We start from the raw sequence: 23543 nt of genomic DNA, 5'->3' as shown, positions 1-23543 counted from the left end.
ATCAACACTCCAGACATCCCTTTGTCTTTTCAAATCCCCCCAGTGACCAACAGCGTCTCCTTGACATGCTAAAATGTAACCCTTTTGGGGGGGGGAAGTGTTTAGTTTGCCATTGAAAACCCCACCCCATGCCTAAATTAGAAGACTTAGAATCTTATAAAATGTTTAAACATCTGATTATTCCAGTTGCCCTCAGGAGAAGGGTTAAGAGGGAAAGGAATGGTCAGCTATTCCACTGCTCCTTAGTCTTCCAGTGAAATTCCCCTCCCTGCCCACCCGTACCCCAATCAGGGTGTTCTGGACCCCGGTTACCTTACAAGAGCAGCTGCCTGTCCTTCTCAATGCCTCTCTGGACAGCAAGAGTGTCAAATCTACAATAAAATGAGAATATTTTTACTACTCTTTCAGGAACTACTGTATAATGTCCGCTCATAGAATCAGCATCAATAGAAAAAAACAATGAACCACATGGAAATCCCAATCAATATTTTCTTTAGTACAATAACAATCAGTTATCTGCACACTTAAATCACAGGTTACCATTGTTACCTGGATGGTCTTTGTTTAGGAATGTCCCCTCAGGGTGCTTCCAGGCGGTCCCTATATTCAGGTGCAATTCAATCAAATTGAGCAAATTCAGGTTGTGCAATTAAAGCTCTTGTACAACAAACCTAATTACCCCCAAACTTGGACAGCTTGCGATAGGTAAACTGATGAGGAAATGTGCTGGAAAGTATGGGATAGCGCTTGCTTGACACAATGTTGTATAAAAGCTCCCCACAAACAAATCAGAATGAATGCTCAATAAAGCTCTGACGTTGTCTAACCTCCCTGCAAACTTTGTGCAAACAAATAACAAATGCTCAATAAACAGGTGGTCTGGAAGCGACCCTGGTTCACAAGCTGCCAGCACGGACAAAGTTGCCCTTAGACCTTCCCCTCCCAAAGTCCCTCCATCTCTCTGCTAAGGTTATCCATTCTTTGCTTCACTGAACAAGTGAACTGCCCCTGCCTGCTATGCAATTCCATCCAATTGACACCTTTTCCACTGCAGGAAGCAGAGGCCATTTCCCCCTCTGCAGAGGAGGAGACCAGCTGAAGCTCTTGGCTCTCTATATATTTCTCTCAAATTGCTGTTGCTCCTACAAGGTCTTTGGGGACGATTCTCACTTTCTCTTCCCCCTCACCCCACCACCTTGTTCTGAACTTAGATATTTAAATGTGATGATGCTGTGCTATAGCACATCACTGATCTGATTAATAAGCTCTCAGAAGCATTCAGAACCGTCCCAATAGGAAACAAGTTCCTGAAGAAGCAACTCAACTTTTTTTTCACATACAGGACCTAATTTTTAAAAAGTTTTCAGTGGTGCTCTATTACCACCCCTTTTCCAGTCAGAAGGAGAACCTTACAGTTTTCTATATGGTGCCCTTTAGGAGTTAGAACAGCAACTCCAGAGGCTGGTTCATTCTCTGATGCTGTTCTCATATTTAAAAGCAAGCCACCATATTTATGGAACAGATTGTCCAGGTCTTTACCAGGCAAGTAACTTGGTTGAAGATTGGATGATAATGTCCTTTGTCATTGACTCTGTCTGCATAGTGGTAGACCTTTAAACATTGCTACAGGGCCATGAGATGAACCTATGGAAAATTAGTTCAGCAGTACTAGTGTAACACATAAAGGCCACCAACAGCAAGGAGAGGAACTCCTGAAGGAGGGTTGAGAGTTTTGTGATGACCACTCTTTCTCTGACATAGAAGTCCACACCAATTTTGTTCTTGATATGACTGTCAATTAGCTCATCTTTACACTCAGTCTGCAATCTGGTACACTATGGATAACCAATGTGGTGCCCTCCAGGTGTTGTGGGACACCTGATACCTGACCATTGACTATACCAGCTGGGGCTGATGGGAATTGTAGCCAAAAAAACTTCTGGAGAGCACCACATTGGCTCTCCCTACTGCACACACTTTTCTGGGAGCAAATTGGTCTCTATCTTCTGTATAGTTGTGTCGAATTCCTACATTAATCTTCTTCAACCTGGTGCCCACCAGATGTTTATGGACTATAGTTCCCATCAGCCCCAGTGATCATGTGGTCAGGGGTAAAGAAGGTTGTAGTCCCACAACATCTGGAGGGCACCAGGTTGGGGAAGGCTGTCCTATACCAACAAGGTTGTTCCAGTAAACGGCAGTACCTTACTTATTTTGTATTGGCATGTTTTAGGATCAACATGACAGCTGCTCTCATGGCACTGAGGACCTTCATTTTCTTTTCCCAATCCACAATTATGTTAGCCAACCTACTGCCCATAATTTACTGTTCATACATTTTAACTAGGAATTGGGGGGAGGGGATATAAGAGATGGAAATGTAAGTAGTGACCATCGGACTGGATTTATAGGCCCCACAGCAATACTTTATTATTGTTGTTGTTGTTTGATTTATATCCCGCCCTTCCTCCCACCAGGAGCCCAAAGCAGCAAACAAAAGCACTAAAAACATTAAAACATCGTAAAAACAAACTTTAAAACACATTAAAACAAAACATCTTCAAACGTTACTTTAAAAAGCTATCAAAACATCTTCTAAGATTAAAAATATTTTAAAAAAGAAAGTTTAAGAACATATTAAAAAGCAATTCTAACACAGATGCAGACTGGGATAGGTCTCAACCTAAAAGGCTTGTTGAAAGAGGAAAGTCTTCAAAAGGTGCCGAAAAGAGAGCAGAGATGGCGCCTGTCTAATATTCAAAGGGAGAGAATTCCACAGGGTAGGTGCTGCCACACTAAAGTTCCGTTTCCTATATTGTGCAGAACGGACCCCCTGATAAGATGGTATCTGCAGGAGGCCCTCACCTGCAGAGCGCAGTGATCGACTGGGTATATAAGGGATAAGATGGTCTTTCAGGTATCCTGGTCCCGAGCTGTGTAGGGCTTTGTACACCAAAACTAGAACCTTGAACTTGATATTTGAAGGATGTCGCTTCAGAAAATGCTTTGAATTATGTTGTGTGTCATGTACTTCACTGGTACAGCATAGTTTTGAGAAGCCTCAATCACAATTAGTTTCTCTTCGAAAATGGTACAGGGGTCAAACTGGGGTTCATACTTTTTATTTATTTTTAATTGCAATTTTATTTTGAAAAAAGGAAAGAGAGAGGAGAGACCTGTCAGCTCACATTAACATTAACAAAACATTTAAACATCTATACATCATTTAGTTTACACACATAAATCGAATGCCCAAATGTCCAAATATGCATCCAGATGAAGTTGGTGTTTACGGAAAGTCCCCTCAAATGTACCAAGGGCATTTAAGTCCTCAAGCCATTGTATAATAGTTGGTGGGCATTTGTCCTTCCAGGCTCGCAATATGAGTCACTTAGCAACCATTAGGGCTTGTGAAGTCCATTCTTGTTGCCCTGCCATTAATTTCCATATAACAAGAATGTAATCTAAAAGTACATGGACATCTGCAAAATTCAAGAATTTTGCCAATACAAAGTTAATATGGACAACAACGTCAGACCAAAAAGAAAATATCACTGGACATGCTCACATCATATGCCTCAATGAGACATTTCCAGCATTGCACCTCCAGCATCTATCTGAATTAGGCAATGCTTTCTTGTAAAGACATTGTGGCATCCATTATACCCAAAATACCAATTTTTACTGAATCAATCTCAATTTTAAATCTATAGAAACATTTCATATAGATTCTAAAGCAATTTCCCATTGTTTAGGTTGTATTGCTTAATTGAACTCCCTGTTTCATTCTTCCTTAAATTCTTGAACTTCCACTTTATATGCTTCTTTTAAATATTTATACATAACACTTGCAGGTTTGGTTTTCTGTCAAGATCCAATTATTCCTTCCAATAATTAAGGGAATGCTGCGGCACTCAAAGCAAATAGGCCACAGACAGGTGTTGTAATTGTAAATATTGCCATTCGGCACTCACTGGTAAATGATATCTAAACTGCAATATAGGAAACTGCAAAAATTATCCATCTGTTCCTATCAAACTGGGGTTCATATAATCCTGAATAGCATACTAACTTTCTTTCCTATATCTCAGTCTTATATCTTACATTCAAGGGATGTTGTTTTACACTTTTTTCTAGCCCTCTTTGCTTGAGAGCTAGTGCATGGAAATGCATGTTTCTAACTTGAAACATGGAATTATGTACTGCCTTCAAGTTGATTCTGACTTATGGCGACTCTATGAATAGAGCTTTCATGGTAAGCGGTATTCAGAGGTGGTTTACCATTGCCTTCCTCTGAGGCTGAGAGGCAGCGACTGGCCCAAGGTCACCCAGTGAGCTTCATGGCTGTGTGGGGATTCAAACCCTGGTCTCCCAGGTCATAGTCCAGCACCTTAACCACTACACCACACTGGCTCTCTATCATTCTTCAAAAAAAGCATCACATACTGTTGAATTTACTCTTTCCTCTGAAACTTGGTAGAGGAGTTGAGTGGGAACACACATAGAATTACATATCAAAAGTGTGTACAAGATTTCATTCTGGTATTTCCATATCTAATGGAGTTATCCCATTACAAATAGACAAATCTATAGACAGAACACCAAATAGCAAGTTAAAGCAAAGGTCTCCATTTATTTATTTATTTGAAGCATTTAATCCTGTTCTTCAACCAGAAAAGGCTTCCACAATGGCTTACAAATGTCAATAGTAGGACAGCCTAAGGTCTACAATCTAAAAGACACAACACAAAAGGGAAAGGGATTGGGGTTGGTGGATGGGAAAACAACTCAGGCACTGTTTCTTGGTTACAGAGTTCCTGTAATCATATGCTGGAATGGAAAGAGTTCAAGGAGAGGAGCAGCCAAACGTCGGTGGTCTTTCAGCAGACTGGATGGAGAGGCCATTCCTTGGCCAGGAGATCATCACCTGGAGCCAGGCTTGGTGTGCCCTTGTTGTTGTTATGTGCCTTCAAGTTGATTACGACTTATGGCGACCCTATGAATATGAGACAGAGACAGTAATTGCCTTTAAATGCCTCTTAACAACTCACATGTTTACCAAAGCTTCTCTGGCCCCTGACTCTTAACTTTTTAATTCTGTGTTATGTACACTGCTTAGTTTTATTTGTGATAATATAGTTTTGTTCTATTTTTATCTAGTTTTCAGGAAAATGTATTGATTGTCATTCTATTTTTATTGGTTGTATGTACACTGCTTAGTGAGTTTTATAAATGGTATAAAACTGTATGTATAAATAAATAAAATGAGTGGTATGTGTGAGTGAGTGAGTGAGTGAATGAATGAATGAATAAGAGTGTCTATGTGTGTGCATGCTGTATGAGTGTGTGCTTGCATGCAAGCACATGTGTGTGATGTGTGCATGTATGTGCGTGTGAGAGTATGGATTGGACTAATCCATTACCAACTCTACCCATTTGTTTTGGCCATGCCCACTGCTGGCATGTGGATCCCAGAAGGTTGCCAAGGAAAGAATGAAGTGCTCAGGTTGAAAAAGATTCTCCATCCCTGCTTTAAGAGGTACTATATATTCACTAATAGGCAAAAAAACCTTGCAGTTTAAGAACGTACCTATAGCCCACAGATATTTCTATCAACCTTTAAAAAGCAGGGAAATTGGGCAGCTATAGTGAATGCACCAGGGGAGCAGAAAACCTGACCTCCTCTCTGAGATATTGTACTGCCCTACAAATTTGTCAAAATGCAAACACCATTGGGGTTGGTCTTTCACAGTGCAATCCACTTCCTGTGTAGCTTGGAAGAATGTGGTAACATCTGCCTCTGAGCATATGGTGAGTGGTGGCAATACCTGCCACCTCCAAAGATGGAGAACTACATTCTTGTATGTTTGTTCTTGTTCTTCTTACTTTGCTTCTTTTCTGTGTTACTCCTGTTTCTATAGATAATCTAACCTAGCCAATTATATTTCTCTCATTAAAGATACAGAAGACCTCTTGGTTGCCGGGCCCAGCCTCCAAGAGGTCTTCTGTGTCTTTAAAAGTTATGCACGGGGAAGGGAGAATTCCACCTTGTGGTTTTTCCCATTACAGTGTTGCAAGAACACCTGCACTTGGCTCACTTTCTCTTCTCCTAAAGATACAGGATCAGTCTTAGGCCCTGAACCTGGCAACCCTATACAGTATAATTATTTTTCAGAGTTTCCCCCACATTTGTATTCTACAGAAGGCACATATAGTCTCCCACCTAAATTTAAACCAAAGCTGTCCCTAGCCACATCCACACCAGGCTTTTATTTCACTTTAGAGAGTAATGACTTCCCCCCAAACTTCCAGGAACTGTAGTTAGTGAAGGGTACTGAGAGTTACTAGGAGACACCCTGTTCTCCTCACAGAGCTTCACTCAGAGCAGCTGACTGTTAAACCACTCTGGCCATTGGAGCTCTGTCGGGAATAGGAGTGTCCTCTCAGCATCCATCACAAACTACACTTCCCAGGTACACTTCTTTGGGGGAAGCCATGACTGTCTCAAGTGAAATAAAGGTCTGGCCTGGATGTCGCCCCCTGATTAGCCAAGCCAAGCAGCTGTGAGTCTAGCTTTTAGGACACGGACAGTTGGTTCTTACTGAGCATGCCCTGGCTAATCATTGACTTCAATGCTAAATTTCTTAAATTAATTAAAAATCAGCTAGGCATTTTTTTAATGTTTAAATTGCAGAAGATGAAGGTCAGAGTATGGGGCAAGGTCAGTAATAAAATAACAGGTACTCTGTGAACATGGCTGATTTTTAATTAATTTCAACAAATTATGAGAACTCTGACAGAAAGAAGTCCAAAGGGGGTCTGGTTTTTTCCCTCTCTTTTTACAGTTTGAACTCTCAATTTTCTCTGTCTGTTTTTTATATTGCCATGAAAATTTAGAGGGTTGTTAAGCAAGCGTTCCTGAGTTCAAGATTATAAGTGTTGTAAGGTTTTGTTTTGAAATGAGCTAACAGGAAGCATCAGAATGGCATGGGGGTTTTTTAAACTTTTTTAAAAAATGTTTTTAACGTTGTTTTGTTTAAATGTATTTTAAGGTCTGTTTCTATGATGTTTTAAAGTGTTTTTAGTGTTTCTCTTTGCTGCCCTGGGCTCCTGCTGGGAGGAAGGGCAGGATATAAATCAAATAATAAATAAAATAAATAATGGGGGTTACTGTCAATTTAACATTGCGGAATGAAAAAAGTCAATGCTGGCTATAGTATACAGCCACTCTTGTGGTTGTATAGTATTGTGTGTCAAATCTGTTTTCAAAGCTGTGATGTGCGTGTTTGACAAGTACTGCATCATTGATTCCCCGTGCAGAGTAACTTTCTTCTCTAGTCACCTTCTTATAACTATAGCTATCGAGACACTAATTATCAAACATCTTCAAATCCTGAATTACTCCTTTCTGCTGAATATTTTATTTGTTGCCTGCATGGATGTATGTTCCCAAGTATTTACAGGCTTCAAGCTTCTCAAGATGATGTACAACAAAATTAAAATACACATGCGATATGCAATAATAATAAAACATATAAAAGCAGCACAAAATATGCCGAAGATAAAATAAATTACAGCAGAAACTAATTAAGAACACTGGAAAAATAAAAAGGTATTTGCTTGTTTTCAAGATAAGCATCACATAAATCAATTCTAAGGATTTTATGCACATTCTTTAACAAAAATAATGCTAAAGTTCACATTTTTGTTTTCTCACTTGAAGTCACTTTCCTCCTCCATAATTTTCTCATGGCATTCTTCACCTCTTCATTTCGTAGTGTGTAGATTAATGGGTTGAGCATCGGGGTGATAACAGTGTAAAATACAGCCACTGTTTTGTCTTCTGAGAAGTTGCTGGAAGGGCGTATGTAGGTATAGGTGCATGGCCCAAAAAATAAAATGACTACCGTGATGTGGGAAGCACAGGTAGAAAGAGCCTTGCGACGGCCTTCTGAAGAGCGAGATCTCAAGGACACCAAGATGACAATGTATGACACAACCAAGATGATGAAGCAGCCCAAAGCAATCATCCCACTATTGGCAACCACAATGATGCCAACAACATAGGTATCTGTGCAAGCCAATTTCAGTAAAGGATGGACATCACAGAAATAATGGTCAATTTCATTGGGTCCACAAAAAGGAAGCTGTGTGGTAATAAGAGTCTGTACCAATGAATGCATTAACCCTCCAACCCATGAAGCTGCCATCATCTGCCCACAAACCTGCTTGGTCATAATGGTGGTATAGTGGAGTGGTTTACAAATTGCAATGTACCGGTCATATGCCATCACTGTTAGAATGAAGATTTCTGTGCAACCAAAGAAATGGACCCCAAAAAGCTGTGTTATGCAGCCAATGAAGGAAATGGTTTTCTTTTCAGTAAGAAAGTCTGCAATCATTTTGGGGGCTGTAACAGAGGAGTAGCAGATGTCTACAAAAGATAAGTAGCTAAGGAAAAAATACATGGGAGAATTTAAGCGGGAGCTGAAGATTATAGTGACAACTATGAGAAGGTTTCCTAGAACGATGATTAAATAGAAGAATAGAAACACCACAAAACATATTTTCTCCAGCTCTGCATTTTGGGTGAGGCCAAAGAAGATAAATTCTGTCACATTGTTTACATTCTGCATCATGGGTTTGAGATCCATTTCTAGATCACCTGCAATAAGAAGTAATAAATATGCTCAGAAATTGACATTTCTTGTTGGTGATTAAATGTGGTCTTATACACATGTACAACTATTAGATGGTGGAACCCTGGCATGGCAGAGACTTCAGGTGGGGATCACAGTTTTGGAATGGCTTCCTGGCCATAAACAATCTATATCTCAGTGCAAGTTAAAATACCGTTAGGCCACGAAAGAGACCTTGTCCAGCTACTCTCTATTGCAGAGATGTGGCCCTCCAGATGTTGTTGGACTCCAATTCCCATCAGCCCCAGCCAGTATGGCTAATAGTCAGGCATGATTGGAATTGTAATCTGTTTTATCTTCCCCTGCCAAAGTTCACTCTTCGAGGGAAAGAGTTATTTTTTCTTGAGTTTTTTTATCCTGCACACTACCAGAACCTCCACTTCCACACACTGCCTGGCACAAGTAGAGATCCTAATTCCACCCTCTGAGTTAAGCAAAATTGTTGCTACAGCCTTGATTTTCTTACCCCACCCCCCAGCTTTTGTTTACAAACAGCCTTGGCAGCAGAAAGCCTCAACCCCTCTGGATACGTTATAGCTTCTAAAGATCTCAGCTTTAGGTTGTTCTTCTGCTACAAGTAACTGCTTCTCTCTAGTGGGAATCTTACTGTCACCACTAATAACTTTTTCAAGCCCTTATTTGCCTTATGTCATGTTACTGTGTAGCTTTGTCACTATTCAGCTAAACTAGTTCTATTTGGTAACTAGGCCAAGAATCAGGCATGTATAAAAAACAATTGGATTGTATTTATTTAACAGTAAGAAATATAAACAAATTTATTCCATATTCAGGTTCCAAAAGCATGTGGTTACAAGATAAAGATCACTGGTTTCATTTATCTGATTGTTCCATGTCACATTTTGCTGCCTGAAGTGGAGAACAAGATAGCACCCCTTCCCCATTCCACAAAGAGAAACCATCTGGACTAGCAACTGAATCTTACTTCAACACTGGTGGTGGAATAGTGTCCCCTACAGCACCTGAGGCACAGGCCAGTATAGGAGGTTCAGGAAAGGTCATGTGGAAATAGAATGAAGTGGGGGGGGTCAGGAAATACAGCTGTTACAATGCTTCAACTTTTGTCAGCAGAGTTGCCTCACTTTGCCTAAGGGCACTTCCAGACTGCTGCTATTGTCAGGGGAGTTTCTATTGCATACCAGTAAATTTAGGTTGTGCAATCATTGTTGATTGGGTACTCTTGCAAAATGAACTAGCTTCCCTAAAAGATCAGACCTTTTGCAATAAGCAACGTGATGGACAGATGTACTGGAAAGTGTGGGATAACACTTGTTTTGATGCAACATCATCTACCCTCCCTGCAAACAAATCAGAATGAATGCTCATTAAATAACCAACATCATCTCATTTCCCTGCAAACAAATGAAGATGAATGCTCAATAAACAGGTCATCTGCTCAATAAACCAGTCACCCTAATCCTACAAGGAAAAAATTCTCAATGTCAAACATTCAAAATATGAAAAATCGTACATATTGAAGTTAATGTCCAAAATATGTGATCTAGACAGCTCAATGAATTAATGCAATATAATGTAGAACTTGAGCAAAAATGTAGCGACCACAAATACTCAATACTTTCCAGTCCGACAAGAGGCTATTCCAGTTGCTGAAGTCTGCTGTGTACTATAGTCAGGAGCATGACATGCATGAAATGAAAATATGAATGGATGTACTGCATTGTATCCAGTGATGTTGTTCTGCATGTGCAACAGATTTCTGCTTATGCAATGGAACTTCCCTTCCCTCTCCTTTCCCCTGCAGCTGCCCGGGCATCCTCAAAATCTGCTCCAGAGGGTTAGGAGACTATCCAGAACAGATGGGGGAGAGGAAAGGGAAGTCCTATCGTACAAGTGGAACTAAATTCTGGCATATGGTAGCTCAGAAATCCCCAAAATAACAATTGGTCTAGAAGTCCAAATCATGGCAGATAAATGGGAAGATCATTTTGGAGTAGATCTTTAGTCATAGGACTAGTCAGTAATTGAGACAGGTCCTGCAATTTAGATTCCCAGCCTAGAGGATCCTGACTTATGACCAACCATATCTCCTACAGAAGTGAAATAAAAACAGTTTACCACAATAAAGTTCCTGGGGAAGGTACAATGGGCCCTGAAATATTTCTGAAATACATCAGAATATGCGCTGATGACGCTGTCCCTGAAGGAATTGATGAAGAGATTGGAGATAAAGATATTATCGGTTCGAAAAAATTCTTGGACTGGAAGGATTTGATGGAACTTGAAATGGAGAAAGTTTACAGAATTAATCCCTGTTTTGTGTCAATGGAAAAACCTTCAAGAGATGTGCTAGTGTATTCCGTAAAAAAGAGGAACAGAGATGCGGCTTTGCAACAATACTTCAGTGATACGTTTGGAATTGATGGCAAGGAAATATCTGTGATAAAGGAAATTCCTATCAGACTCTTATTATATGACTATGACAGCAAGATTATTGGGTGCGTAAAGATGGAAGATGGAACCAATACGGATAATGGAAGAACAGCGATTTGAAATTACTGGACTTAGTACACTTGATGAGTTGGATTGACATGTCTATCTAGAAAAAAATTGATGGACATATATCTTAAGGATTGGAAACCTCTCTTTGACTTTTTGTGGAAGAATAAAATGATATGATGTTAATGAGATTTGATACCAACTAAGATAACCGCTGGAGGAAGGTGATTTTATAATCTATTAAGAGACAGGCTTGTTATATATTATAGACTTATAGCTGAACTACGACAAATCGGAAGTCAATAGTTTTCTTTTTTTTCTTTTTTTTATTGTATTAGTTATTAATTTGTGTTTTTTCTTTTTGTATTGTTTTGGTTTTGAAAATTTGAATAAAAATTAATTGGAAAAAAAAAGAATATGCACTGAGCTTCCAATCTAGCAAAAAGATTGTACATATATAAACAGCTTTGCTAAGATTCCCAGAGAATGGGAGCTGAGTGTAATGGTGATCTTTTTTTAAAAAAAAAAAGTGGGGGAAACAAACATTATTCTACAATTCATCACTCCATAAGCCTTCTCAGTATTGTCTTCAAACTGCATGCCAGCTATTTATCAAAGAAATTCACTGTACTGAAACCAATGACACTATAGCTGAACAGGCTGGATTCAGGAAAAGAGTCAAGTCAAGGCTAGTCATGTTACAAATAAATACATTTAAGGCCAGGACCAGCCCAAGACATTTTATTCCATGAAGAGAACAAGATCTCCTCCCCCCTTCCACATATAGGAATTTCAGAGAGTAGCTGATGGTGTGGTGGGACAGAAGCACTTACCTGACCTCCTGGCAGGTGAGTCACTTCTGCTTACCAGGAGGGAGACAGGGAGCAGAGAGGCTGGCATGGATTACAAATCCACTGGCCAGGCTAATCCAGCCCTCTTTCCAGTGCATTTATGCTACACCACCCTTCCCTGCTCCTTCCCAGTAAGCAGCAGCAACTCATCTACCAGTAGGTCAGGTAAGTGCCTTTGCCCCACCGCACAATCCACTACCTCTTGAATCTGAACCTCGCTTCAGCACTAGTGATTGTCAAAGATTGCCCCTTAGGGTCCCTTGACCTCAGCAATCCCAAGGGGGTCTTTGCTTCTGAAAACAGTCCCAATTCCCTGGGCCACTGCTCCCCAGGCAAACACTCACTTTCCTAGAGTTAGTTTATACCTAACGCCAACCCTAGAAGGTAGACTGCCACCACCCGTTTACTAGCCCACGCTCTGAGTAAGGGGAACTCAGAACACTAATTTAAATCCTAGAGCAGACCTATTGCTAAACTCTTTGCTCTGGAGCACTAACCTAAATTAACCAACAGTAGTCAGTAGTTTCGTGGTCAAGAACTGGATTTAGAGCCAAAGCCCAAAGCAATACACACCATTAAGAAAAGGTACTTTATTTAAAAGAAAAGAAAGGTACATATAAAAGAGAGCAGCATATATTTCCTTTAGAGCCAATTACCCTCTACAGGGCTGAGCAAGAGATATATTTACGTAACACTGTGAGAGATTCAAACAGTCAAAGAAAATTAAAGAAGCTTCCCTATCCTAGCTGATGCTCACTTCGCAGTCTGATAGCCAGGTTCCCAAAGGCTTTGACTGAAATCCATAGACGAATAGGGATGGATGAAATGGGGAAACAAGTACTGTAACTGAAAAATCACCCTTCATTTTATGGGATTCAGCTGGCAACAGGGAGGGGACCAATCAGGGCCGGCTCCAGGCATGCTGAGGCCCTTGGGCTCCAGCCTGCCCCAGGCCCTGGCACATGCTGCAGTGGATCACACCATCCGCCCATCCCCTCACTCCACCTATCTTTCTGGTCTGTGTTTTGCAGCTGTATGCACAGCGCTGCCCTTAACCAAGATGGTGGCTGAGGTTTCCCTAAAGGAAATTGAAGCTGAAGCTTCCACCGCCTTTTTCATTGATTGCACGCATGCATGCTACGCATATGCAGGGCTGCCATAAACCAAGATGGCGGCAGATGCTTCAGCCTCATAGGGAAACCTCAGCCACCATCTTGGTTAAGGGCAGCGCTGCACAAAACACAGCCACGAGACACAGGAAAGGTAAACGGAGCAAGGGAACGGGCAGGCGGTGTGATCCGCAATAGCAATTCTGTTGCAGATCACAGAAGGGGAGCACTACTCCCCCACCCTAAAGAGGGGCCCTTCAGGGGGCCCTCAGGGCACTGGGCCCTCAGCCAGGACCCAATCTTGCCACCCTTCAGAGCTGGCCCTGGGTCCAATTAGCCATCCTAGGTGCCCCTTCTGTGATCACTTTCCTTGAAGATAAGGAGGGCTAGACAGTTCACACCAAGCAGTCCCTGATCTGCAATACACAAACTCCTGACTCTGATCTCAGGAAGCAGATAAGAGATAACAGATAAGGCTCAGCTGCAGCTTCTTGACATTAGCAATTTGCAGCTGTCTGGCACTAAAACACTTGGGTTTCCCCAGCACAGAGTATCCCAGAGGTCTTTGCAACAAAACCTCCCAGAATTCCCTCTGACTGAGCCATTTTAGCTTGACCAAACTTAGATATTCTTGACAAGTGATGAGACAGCATTCTCTACAACAGCTGAGAGCAACAGACTAGTTCAGGTGGCACACACAGCAATGTCACCAGCACCTTACTGTCACTCACTCAACTCTCTGCTTGGCACCTGTTCATGGCCCACTCAAGCAGATGCTGTAATGTAGCAGTGGCAGAACAGTGGAAGAACTGATGCAACCGTGCCGCCTGCTGGACTGTGGCCTGGAGTGACTCCCTCACTGCATGCTCACTCAAGGGCCTTTTCCACAGTGCTGTTTGTAATACACTGGGAGAAGGCGATTTAGGCATACGAGGCAGTCCAGGCCATCAAGAAACAAGCATAGCTATTGCGGGGCATCAGAAGGATGGGAAGAGCCAGTGGGCTCAGAGGGAACAGTGGGTTGATTCTGCCACACACACACCCCAACATCTGTCACTTGAGTCAGCTGCCTCACTCTGTCTAATGATGGCCCTACTCAAAGTCCCAAAATCACATGGAGCCTTTGTAGACCTAACCAGCCTTTGACACAATCAGTCACAACTGATTGTGGCACATATTCTGAAGTGCTAACAAAGATTCCATTTCCTATGATCAAAACACTTTATTCTGATTCTTGAACCTTTTGCAAAGTAAGGATTGGTAAGAAAGTTGCCCATCACAAGGGTAGGTGGTGGCATAAGGGATCTGTGTGTTTGCCTTCTTTTTGAATTTCTGCTTTAACTACAGATAGCAGCATGCTTCCTAGATAGGCTTACCAGGTTTCCAGGTTTCACCTGGAGACTCTGGATTTTTGTGGTCCTCTCCAGGTGAGTCACCTCAATCTCCCAACTTTCAGTTTTAATTTTTAAAAAGTTTCTAAGTGGTCTGGTTCAAGAGATATACACCAAAACATCAGCCAACCAGCCCCCTCAACTTCTGTTAAATTAGCTCATAGCTAGCTGCTCTAACCCCGTCCTTTCAGGTTGGTAGCCAATAAGTGAGGTCAGGGTTGTGATTGACAAGGGATTTGTAGAACCCATTCCAAGGCCAGAAAACTGTTTTTTCCTGTTTGTCTGAAAATCTCAGTAAGTTTATCACTTTCATCAATAACACAAGTTTTTCTCTCTTGTATGCAGGAGATCTTAATGCCATTGCAACGTGTTGTGCTTTTCTAATTATGAGGGGGTCAAACAAGTATTAGTTTTCCTGGGTTGTAGAAGAGGGCAGTGTTTTAAAAACCTTCCCAATATGAAGCTTTAATCCTATATTCGCTTTTCTGGGAGTAAAGCTGCAATGCTAATCCCACATACAGGGAGTAAACCCCATTGAATTCAGTAGGACTTACTTTTGAGTAGACATGGTTAGGATTGTGCTCTAAATTCATGGGACTTTGGAATGAACATAGCAAAGGATTGTGTTTGTGTTGTAAATCTTTCTCTTCCCCTCAAATCCTATTTTTTAAAGCAATTAAGCAGGGCTTACTCAAGTGTCACTGCTTTTATTACATAGGAAACTAATACTGATTTTTTAAAAAAATGTTCTGCAATGACCAACTGGTTTTCACAATAAACTGTTATAAAGGGTTATGTACTTTATATCTCCAGTATGTGTGTATATGGAGTCTTTCCAACATCCCTGTGAGGCAGGGTTGCTGATTAGAAACCAAGGCAGCTCACAACAAGAAATAAATCCCTTTAAAATCCAATAACCATAAAAATAAGTATAAAATAGTTGCAAAACAGTTTAAAGTGGCATGATTCTGAATTTTGAGTTGGGTGAGGCTGCAGTTCTGTGTACGTTTCCCTGTTTGAGTATGCCCCATTGAATACATTGGGACTTGCTTCTGCGTAAACAAACATAGAATTGCACTATAAATATCTTTACAGGTTGTGTAAATAATAAACATATTTGATAGTTAAGCTTATATAAATATTTCTTCATACTATGTTCCAATAAATATCTAATTTCACACTATAATTGAACATTATTAGAACGTGACCACGTAATGCTGGAATTCATGATTCTGGGGAAAGCCAAAGAAGAATATAGTCAAATATGGACCTTGGATTTCAGGAAAGCCAATTTTAGCAAGCTCAGGGAAAGGATGGGTAGGATCCCGTGGCTAGATAGACTAAAGAAAAAAGGAGCCCAAGAAGCGTGGGAGTTCATGAAGAATGTATTACAAAAAGCGCAATCGCAAACAATTCCAAAGAGGAAGAAAAATGGAAGACATCGGAAAAAGCCAATGTGGCTACACGGAAGGCTGGTAGAGGAGGTAAAAATAAAAAAGAGCATGTATAAAGAATGGAAGGAAGGACGCATCACCAAGGAAGAGTACTGACGAGCGGCTCGGGCTTGCAGGAATAGCGTAAGGAAAGCTAAAAACCAGAATGAGCTGAGGCTGGCGAGGGAAGTGAGGAACAACAAAAAGGGGTTCTTCAGATATGTTCGAAGCAAGAGAAAGACCAAGGAAACGGTGGGACTGCTGCTCAATGAGGAGGGCAAAATGTTGACAGATAACAAGGAAAAGGCAGAACTGCTCAATGCCTATTTTGCCTCCGTTTTCTCCCAAAAAGGGAACAGTGTGCAACCTTGCATCGGTAGCAATCTCAGTAAGGGGTCGGGATTGCAGTTCAAGATTGATAAGGAGATAGTCAGGAAATACCTAGTTAACCTAAATGAGTTCAAATCTCCAGGGCCTGATGAACTGCATCCCAGAGTATTGAAGGAACTTGCGGATGTACTCTCAGAACCTCTTGCCATCATCTTTGAGAAATCCTGGAGAATGGGAGAGGTGCCGGAGGACTGGAGACGGGCAAACGTCGTCCCGCTCTTTAAAAAGGGTAAAAAAGAAGATCTGGGGAATTACAGGCTGGTCAGTCTGACTTCAATACCGGGAAAGATATTAGAATGGATAATAAAAGAGTCCATTGGCAACTATCTAGATGACAATGCTGTGATTAGTAGCAGCCAGCATGGGTTTGTCAAGAAAAAATCCTGTCAAACTAATCTCATCTCTTTTTTTGATCGGGTCACTAGCTTAGTAGATGGTGGAAATGCTGTAGATGTCCTCTATCTAGATTTCAGCAAAGCGTTTGACAAAGTCCCCCACGAAATTTTGATTAGCAAACTGGTCAAATGCGGACTACATGGAAATACTGTCAGGTGGATTCACAACTGGTTGGAAAACTGTACTCAAAGAGTGGTCGTCGGTGGCTCTGCTTCGGACTGGAAGGAGGTCTCGAGTGGAGTGCCACAGGGTTCTGTCCTGGGGCCGATACTCTTCAACATTTTTATCAATGACTTAGATGACGGGGTGGAGGGAAGCCTTATGAAGTTAGCGGATGATACGAAACTGGGAAGGATAGCTAACACAATGGAAGACAGGAATAAAATCCAAAGGGACCTGGATAGACTAGAAAATTGGGCTGAAATTAATAAAATGAAATTCAATAAAGACAAATGCAAAATTCTGTATTTAGGCCACACAAAAAAATGCACGGGTACAGGATGGGAAATACCCGGCTTAGCAGTAGTGCATGTGAGAAGGACCTTGGAACTGTAGTGGATCGCAAGTTGAACATGACCCAGCAGTGTGCTGCTGCGGCAAAAAAGGCAAATGCGGTTTTGGGCTGCATAAACAGAGCTATAGTTTCCAGGTCGAGGGAAGTAATAGTCCCACTATATTCTGCATTCGTCAGGCCTCATCTGGAATACTGCATTCAGTTCTGGGTGCCTCATTTAAAGAAAAATATAGACAAGTTAGAGCGGGTTCAGAAGAGGGCGACAAGGATGATAGCCGGTATGGAGAACAAGTCTTATGAGGAAAGGTTGAAGGAACTTGGCATGTTCAGTCTGGTGAAGAGAAGGCTGAGGGGTGACATGATTACACTCTTTAAGTACCTGAAGGGCTGTCACATAGAGGAGGGTACAGATTTGTTCTCTGCTGCCCCAGAGGGTAGGACTAGGTCTAATGGTTTTAAGTTGCAGGAGCGTAGATTCAGATTGGACATTAGAAGGAACTTCTTGACAGTAAGGGCAGTTCGGCAATGGAACCGACTGCCCAGGGAGGTGGTGGGATCCCCTTCGCTGGATGTCTTCAAGCAGAGGCTGGACAGCTATCTGCAGGAGATGCTCTAGCTGTGGATTTCCTGCTATGAGAAGGGGGTTGGACTCGATGGCCTACAAGACCCCTTCCAGCTCTATGATTCTATGAGTCTATGATTTCCTCTATATTTTAAGTGTGCTCTTCTTCCTTGAGATGGTCATGGTTCCCCTCTGTTGTTTTCATCCTAAGGGGCAGATTAGGCTGAGAGATGATGAGTAGCCCATGGTCACCCAGTAAACTCCATAACTCATTTCCATTTTAAAAAATTAATTAAAATGATTCACATGCAGGCAAAGTTTATGAAGTCGATCCACACAATACATTTAAAGCACATCCAACTTGCATTTAACACCCATGACTTCCCCCAAAGAATCTTGGGAAGTATTGTTTCCCCCTCACAGTTATAGTTCCCATCACCCTTAACAAACTAGAGTTCCCATGATTCTGTGGTTGGATTCATGTGCTTCAAATGTGTTTTGAATGTGCTTTGAATAAATGGTGTGGATCTGCCCTAAGTATGCTGTGCATTCATTAATGAATTGAAAAGAACAATTTTAAAAGATACTTTTTTAAAATAGGGAAGGGATGTAGCTCAGTGGTAGGGCACATGCTTTGCATGCAAAGGACCAAAATTCAATTTCTGGAAAAGACTATTGCATGGAATCCTGGAGAGCAAATGCTAGTCCATATCATCAGTACTGAGCTAGATGGTACCAAATGGCCTGTGTTTGTATAAGGCAGATTCCTTTCTTCCTAAGAGTGGAAAGAGACCCAAGGGCCACAATGACTCCAAAATTTTATTTACAACATTTGTATAGCCCTTTATTGTAAAAAACATCAAAGCAGTTTATAGAAGGAATTAAAACAATAAAATTATTGGCAAAAAAAGTTTAATACAGATATTTAAAAACATTCAAAACAATAAAACCAACAACAGATGTAAAAAACATAATAGTGTCTAAATGCCTGGGTAGTCTTACCTGAACAAAAGTGTTTTTAGCAGGTGCAGAAAAGAGTACAATGAAGACATCTGCCTAATGTCAATAGGCAGGGAGTTCTGAAGCATAATGCTGCCACACTAAAGGACTGATTTCTTACAAGAGCAGAACAAATACTATGTGGTACCTGTAACACGGAAAGTACACCTTGAACTTGTCCTGGTAGCAAATCAGCAACCAGTGCCAATTTCAGAGCAGAAGTGTTAAGTGTTGATAGGGTCTCACTCATGTCAGCAATCGTGCCACAGGATTCTGCACTAACTGCAGCCCCTGAATCAGGTTGTGTTGCATGGGGATTTCTGTGACCTTGGCTGACTGGCTGCCAGGATTTTTTTAGTTTTGGTTTTTGGTTAGGAATCCTGACCGGTTGTGGGATACTGAGTTTTCTGCCTTACAAGAATCTTCTTGTGGTTGGTATGGTATTGCATTTAGGAAATCATCACTGTTGTTTGTTTTTCTTTTCCTGTTTGCATTTCATTTACCTTTAATCTTACTCCCTTACATCCATAGAAGCAACAACAGTGGGTTCCATGCACTCAGCTCAGCCCCACTAAACCCACTGATGATGCAGTTTATTGGTTGCATGACAGTTTGTTTCTTGCCCAATAGTGGACATTCCAGGCAGGGGGTTGCCAACCCTGCTTGAATATCAATATCTTTGCAGAGAATCCCTAGTCAACAGCACAATCCAAACCATATCTACTCAAAAACAAGCTGTTGAGTTCTATGGGGCTCAGTCCCTTAGTTAAGTATAGCTAACATAAGAGACATTTAGGACCATTTTGGTTGATCTAGTAGCTATGAACTTAATTTCAGACTGATGGTGATGATAAGTATATTTAGAATTGCAGCCCTCAGGGGCATCCATCACTGGGTGACCTTGGGTCAGTCACTGCCTCTCAGCCTCAAAGAGAGGCAATGGTAAACCCCCTCTGAATACCGCTTACCATGAAAACCCTATTCATAGGGTCGCCATAAATCGGAATCAACTTGAAGGCAGTCCATTTCCATTTTTAAATGATTATGTAATCTAATTTTTCTATCCCTTAAAGTTTTCATGGGGAAAGTGCTCTAACAACATAATATACAGAGTTGTACCTTGTAGTTTGGATGAGATATAACCTCCCAAATTTCTCAGAATAAATTATTTAGATTTCATCTAGGAATACCTCTGAGAACACCTGCAATATATCCTAGGACAAAAGTGCCTATAGAAATGGCAAACATGAAGCATTTATTCAAATCAGAATTTTCAGAAGAAAATAGATTACTAAGGCAATGTTTCCCAGAACAGACAAGAGCACACAGTTAAAGAAGCTGGCTGTCCCAATAAGATTTACAAACATAGCTTAGATCTATAGCAATTAAGATCTTAAACTACAGGTCAAATTTAAGGTCACTTTACAAATGAATTGTAACTGTACTATAATCAGAGGCACCTGAATATCTTCTTTTAATTGTTGTATTAAAATTATCCATGCCTTCCAGAGGTGTCTCCAAAACTTACCTTCTAGCAACTTTTGTAAGGATGTTTGTTGTTGTCTAAGGCAGGGTTTGGCAATGTAGTGCCCTCCAGAAATTGTTGGACTCCAACTCCCATCAGTCCCAGCCAGCATGGCCCATGGTCAGGAATGATGGGAGCTGTGGAATAACAACCTCCAGGGAACACCATGTTGTCTATCCCTGTTCTAAGACTACAAATTATGTCATAACAGTATCATCTAGGAGGCACCAGGTTGGGGAAGGCTGATGGAGATCATTATCACCTTTATCGTCCAACATATGATTATATATATACAAGAGAGAGAGAGAGTCTGTTGACACATATTCATAATAAGGATAATCAGTTAAAGATGAAATGTTTCCTCTAGGGTTGCAGAAATGCAGCACCAGCAAAGAACACGAGGAGATCAAATGTGGTGGTTTGTAAATGAGTATGTACAGTTTTGACCACTATATCTTCACTGGAAATGTATTTATTTTATCCTGGGAAATTTTGTGTTTTTATCTGTGGAGGCTGGTAGCTCTGATGTCAGTGAGGCAGTGAATCCACTCTGTGTTTTAGTCTGGACTTTCAAGGAGCTGTCCAAGGTGCACTGGTTTTATGCAAGTCAGTGGAACAGCTAGGTAATTTTAGACATTGAATTGATTGGACTTATGGGTGGGATTAGCTAGCCACATATATGTTCTTTCAGGTGTGAAGCTTGCTATTAAAAATTTTCTCTTCCCACTACCACTATTGTCATTTCATGCCTTGCAACTGCTTCTATATTCCTGATATATTCAAGCAAAAAACAAACACACCCAAAAAACACAGTTTGCCAATCTGACAACAGCAACAGAAGTACTCTGATCATGTGTAGTTTCTCAGGTAAAAACTCAGTTAAATCATAGCACCTCTATCATAGCAGAGTACCATTAGGAATAAAATGGTTTGTGCTTTCTCCTGTCCTGGTGCAATAAGTACCATTCTGTTGTTTAAAAGGCATTAAGGATATTAAGTAAAAAATAATACAATGAGCTTCTGTAGCCATGTGCATGCTTGGCCAGCTGCCCCGACTGTAAAATTAAAAAGAAAAAGTGCTGCAGTGACCAGCATCAGCTCTGGTGACTCTGGCTCAGGTGCTGATACCAGGTCTGTTGATCACTGCCTCTATCATCTGCCAGTCTCTGGGTGGTCATTTGAGACTCCTCGGGGCTGCAGGTCTCTGAACCGCAGCCACAAGGTCAGCCCTAAGTGCACCACTGATGTAATTATAATAATGACCTGTGAAGCCAATTTTGCTGCATTTTCCCATTATGACCTGTTTGCTTAAACAATAAATCTGTTGTGCATATGCTGATTTAACAAGTGATAGAAACAGAAACTGGGGCAAAAAGCCAAACTGCCTAATATGCATACACGGACACCCTTCCTTTTTCTCCCTTTGCATGTCTTAAAATGACAGGGGATGATTCAGCCAAAGTGAGGCACTTTTAAGTTTCATTGATTACAATGGGCTCAATTAGGAACTTGTCCATTTTGGAAAAAGGAACAGATAGAGACAGATATTCACAAACACACACAACACAAAAAAAGAAGTATATTTTCTGCAACAATGTACCTTGCTTGTATTTGCAGTTGCCGATAGCCTTGTGTGCTTTTTCAAGGTTGCCTTGGGAGTTTCTCACTATCCTGATGTAATTGGGTTGAAAGCAAAAAACATCTAGAGGATACAGAGCCTTGCACAGAGCTTGTTTTTATGGCACTGGATGTTTTTTTAAAAAACACCCTCAGATCTGTAGATTTCATCTCAAATATCTGCATTCAAAAGAGTTGTTCACAAGGTGGACTCTTCTGATTGACTGCCCTGCCTATTAATACATTAGCTAATGAGCTCTGTACTAAAGGGAGGGTGACTGTGCATCTTAGATTACTATATAGTCTTTTTATATGCAGTCATGAAAACGCATCATGGTTTTTTAACTTTCCCTTTTTGGAAGATGTCCCTTTGGCCTTCACGTGGTACTACATAAAACCTATGCACTTTGAATCTTTGGGGAGGTGGTGGGATGAGGCAAAGAGATGTAACTATCCTGCTTGCAGAGGGTGAAGTGAAACACAGTATCTGATGCTTCACAGGAAATAATAAACCTGGATAATAAGATCCCCAGGGGCCAAGAGGAGGGCGAGAGGGACACTAGCCAAAGAAGAAGCTAAACTTTGTATATCACTTTGGGAAAGTAATTGTAGCAGCAGGGCTTTGATGCTTTGTTTAACTCCTTGTGCCTAACTCTGAGCATGCTTGTACAAAGTGATTAGTTCAGTGTGACACAAATTTTCACATGGCATAGATTCTGTTCATGCAACAGCTGCAAGTCAACTTCCCACCAGCCCAGCTGCTTTTAAGCAAAGAAAAAGGACACTGAAAGATCTGGTCATGGGTTTTCCACACCACCTCTTCATAGATGGGCACCTGCCAGATCCCAGCCAGGGGAGTCCTCATGAGAGGAGTCCTCGTTGGAGGAAGACCAGGAGACCTTGGTCTTGGACCCAGCCCTGGCTCAGGCTCCATCTGAGGATGAGGGGCCAGGGTCCTATGATTAGGTCCAGGATGTGCTGTCTGCACCCTGGGCAAGTTCGGCCTCTGACATCAAGGCTGAACAGCCCCGAGCCAAGGGAGAGGTGTCACCTCTGACACCAGATGGAAACCCGGCCCATCTGGAGGAGAGCCCAACTACAGCCCCAGACTCCTCAGGAGTAAAGGTCCGGCTGCAGGTGATCAATGGAAGTCAGGTGAGATTTGGGGCGTGGTTCAGCAGCTCCAGCATAAAACCCCCAGTGCTGTGCTGGAAGAGATGCTGGAACAATGTCTATACTTCAGCTCTAGAGCTGACCCCGGACCTGCCTTTTGCCTTGCCCCTGACCTGTGTTGTTTACAGACTGCTTGGCCTGATTCTTGTCTGACCTCTTTGATTTTGAGGTAGACTCTGGACTCTGACTCTGGACTGACCCTGGACACTGCCCTCCTTTGTATTTCTACTGGGGAGTCTCTTGCCTCAAGGAGCCTGGTGAGAACAGGACAGTAGTGGAGGTGTCGCGATCACCTCCAGCCTGCCTCCAGATTTCCCACTCACACACAGAGACTGCAAACAAGATGAGTTATATGCTCTTAGCAGGAAGAGAAACTTGCAAGATAAGGGGGCAGAGGCCTAAGTAGATA

At 41.5% G+C, this 23543-nt stretch overlaps 2 protein-coding genes across 2 annotated transcripts in view; one reads left to right on the top strand and one right to left on the bottom strand.

Moving 5' to 3' along the window:
* Positions 1–23543, top strand: part of KDM2A (lysine demethylase 2A) — a 542877-nt gene that overhangs the window by 342282 nt on the left and 177052 nt on the right. The gene's annotated exons all lie outside the window — the stretch shown is intronic.
* LOC133378220 (olfactory receptor 4S2-like) lies at positions 7698–8654 on the bottom strand. Its single transcript, XM_061613011.1, has one exon. The coding sequence runs from the start codon at positions 8652–8654 to the stop codon at positions 7698–7700; it is 957 nt and encodes a 318-aa protein (XP_061468995.1).

This window comes from Rhineura floridana, chromosome 2, assembly GCF_030035675.1.
Source record: "Rhineura floridana isolate rRhiFlo1 chromosome 2, rRhiFlo1.hap2, whole genome shotgun sequence".
Taxonomy (NCBI): Eukaryota; Metazoa; Chordata; class Lepidosauria; order Squamata; family Rhineuridae; genus Rhineura; species Rhineura floridana.
The sequence above is the reverse complement of the archived record's forward strand: the minus strand, read 5'-3'. Positions and strand labels throughout refer to the sequence as shown.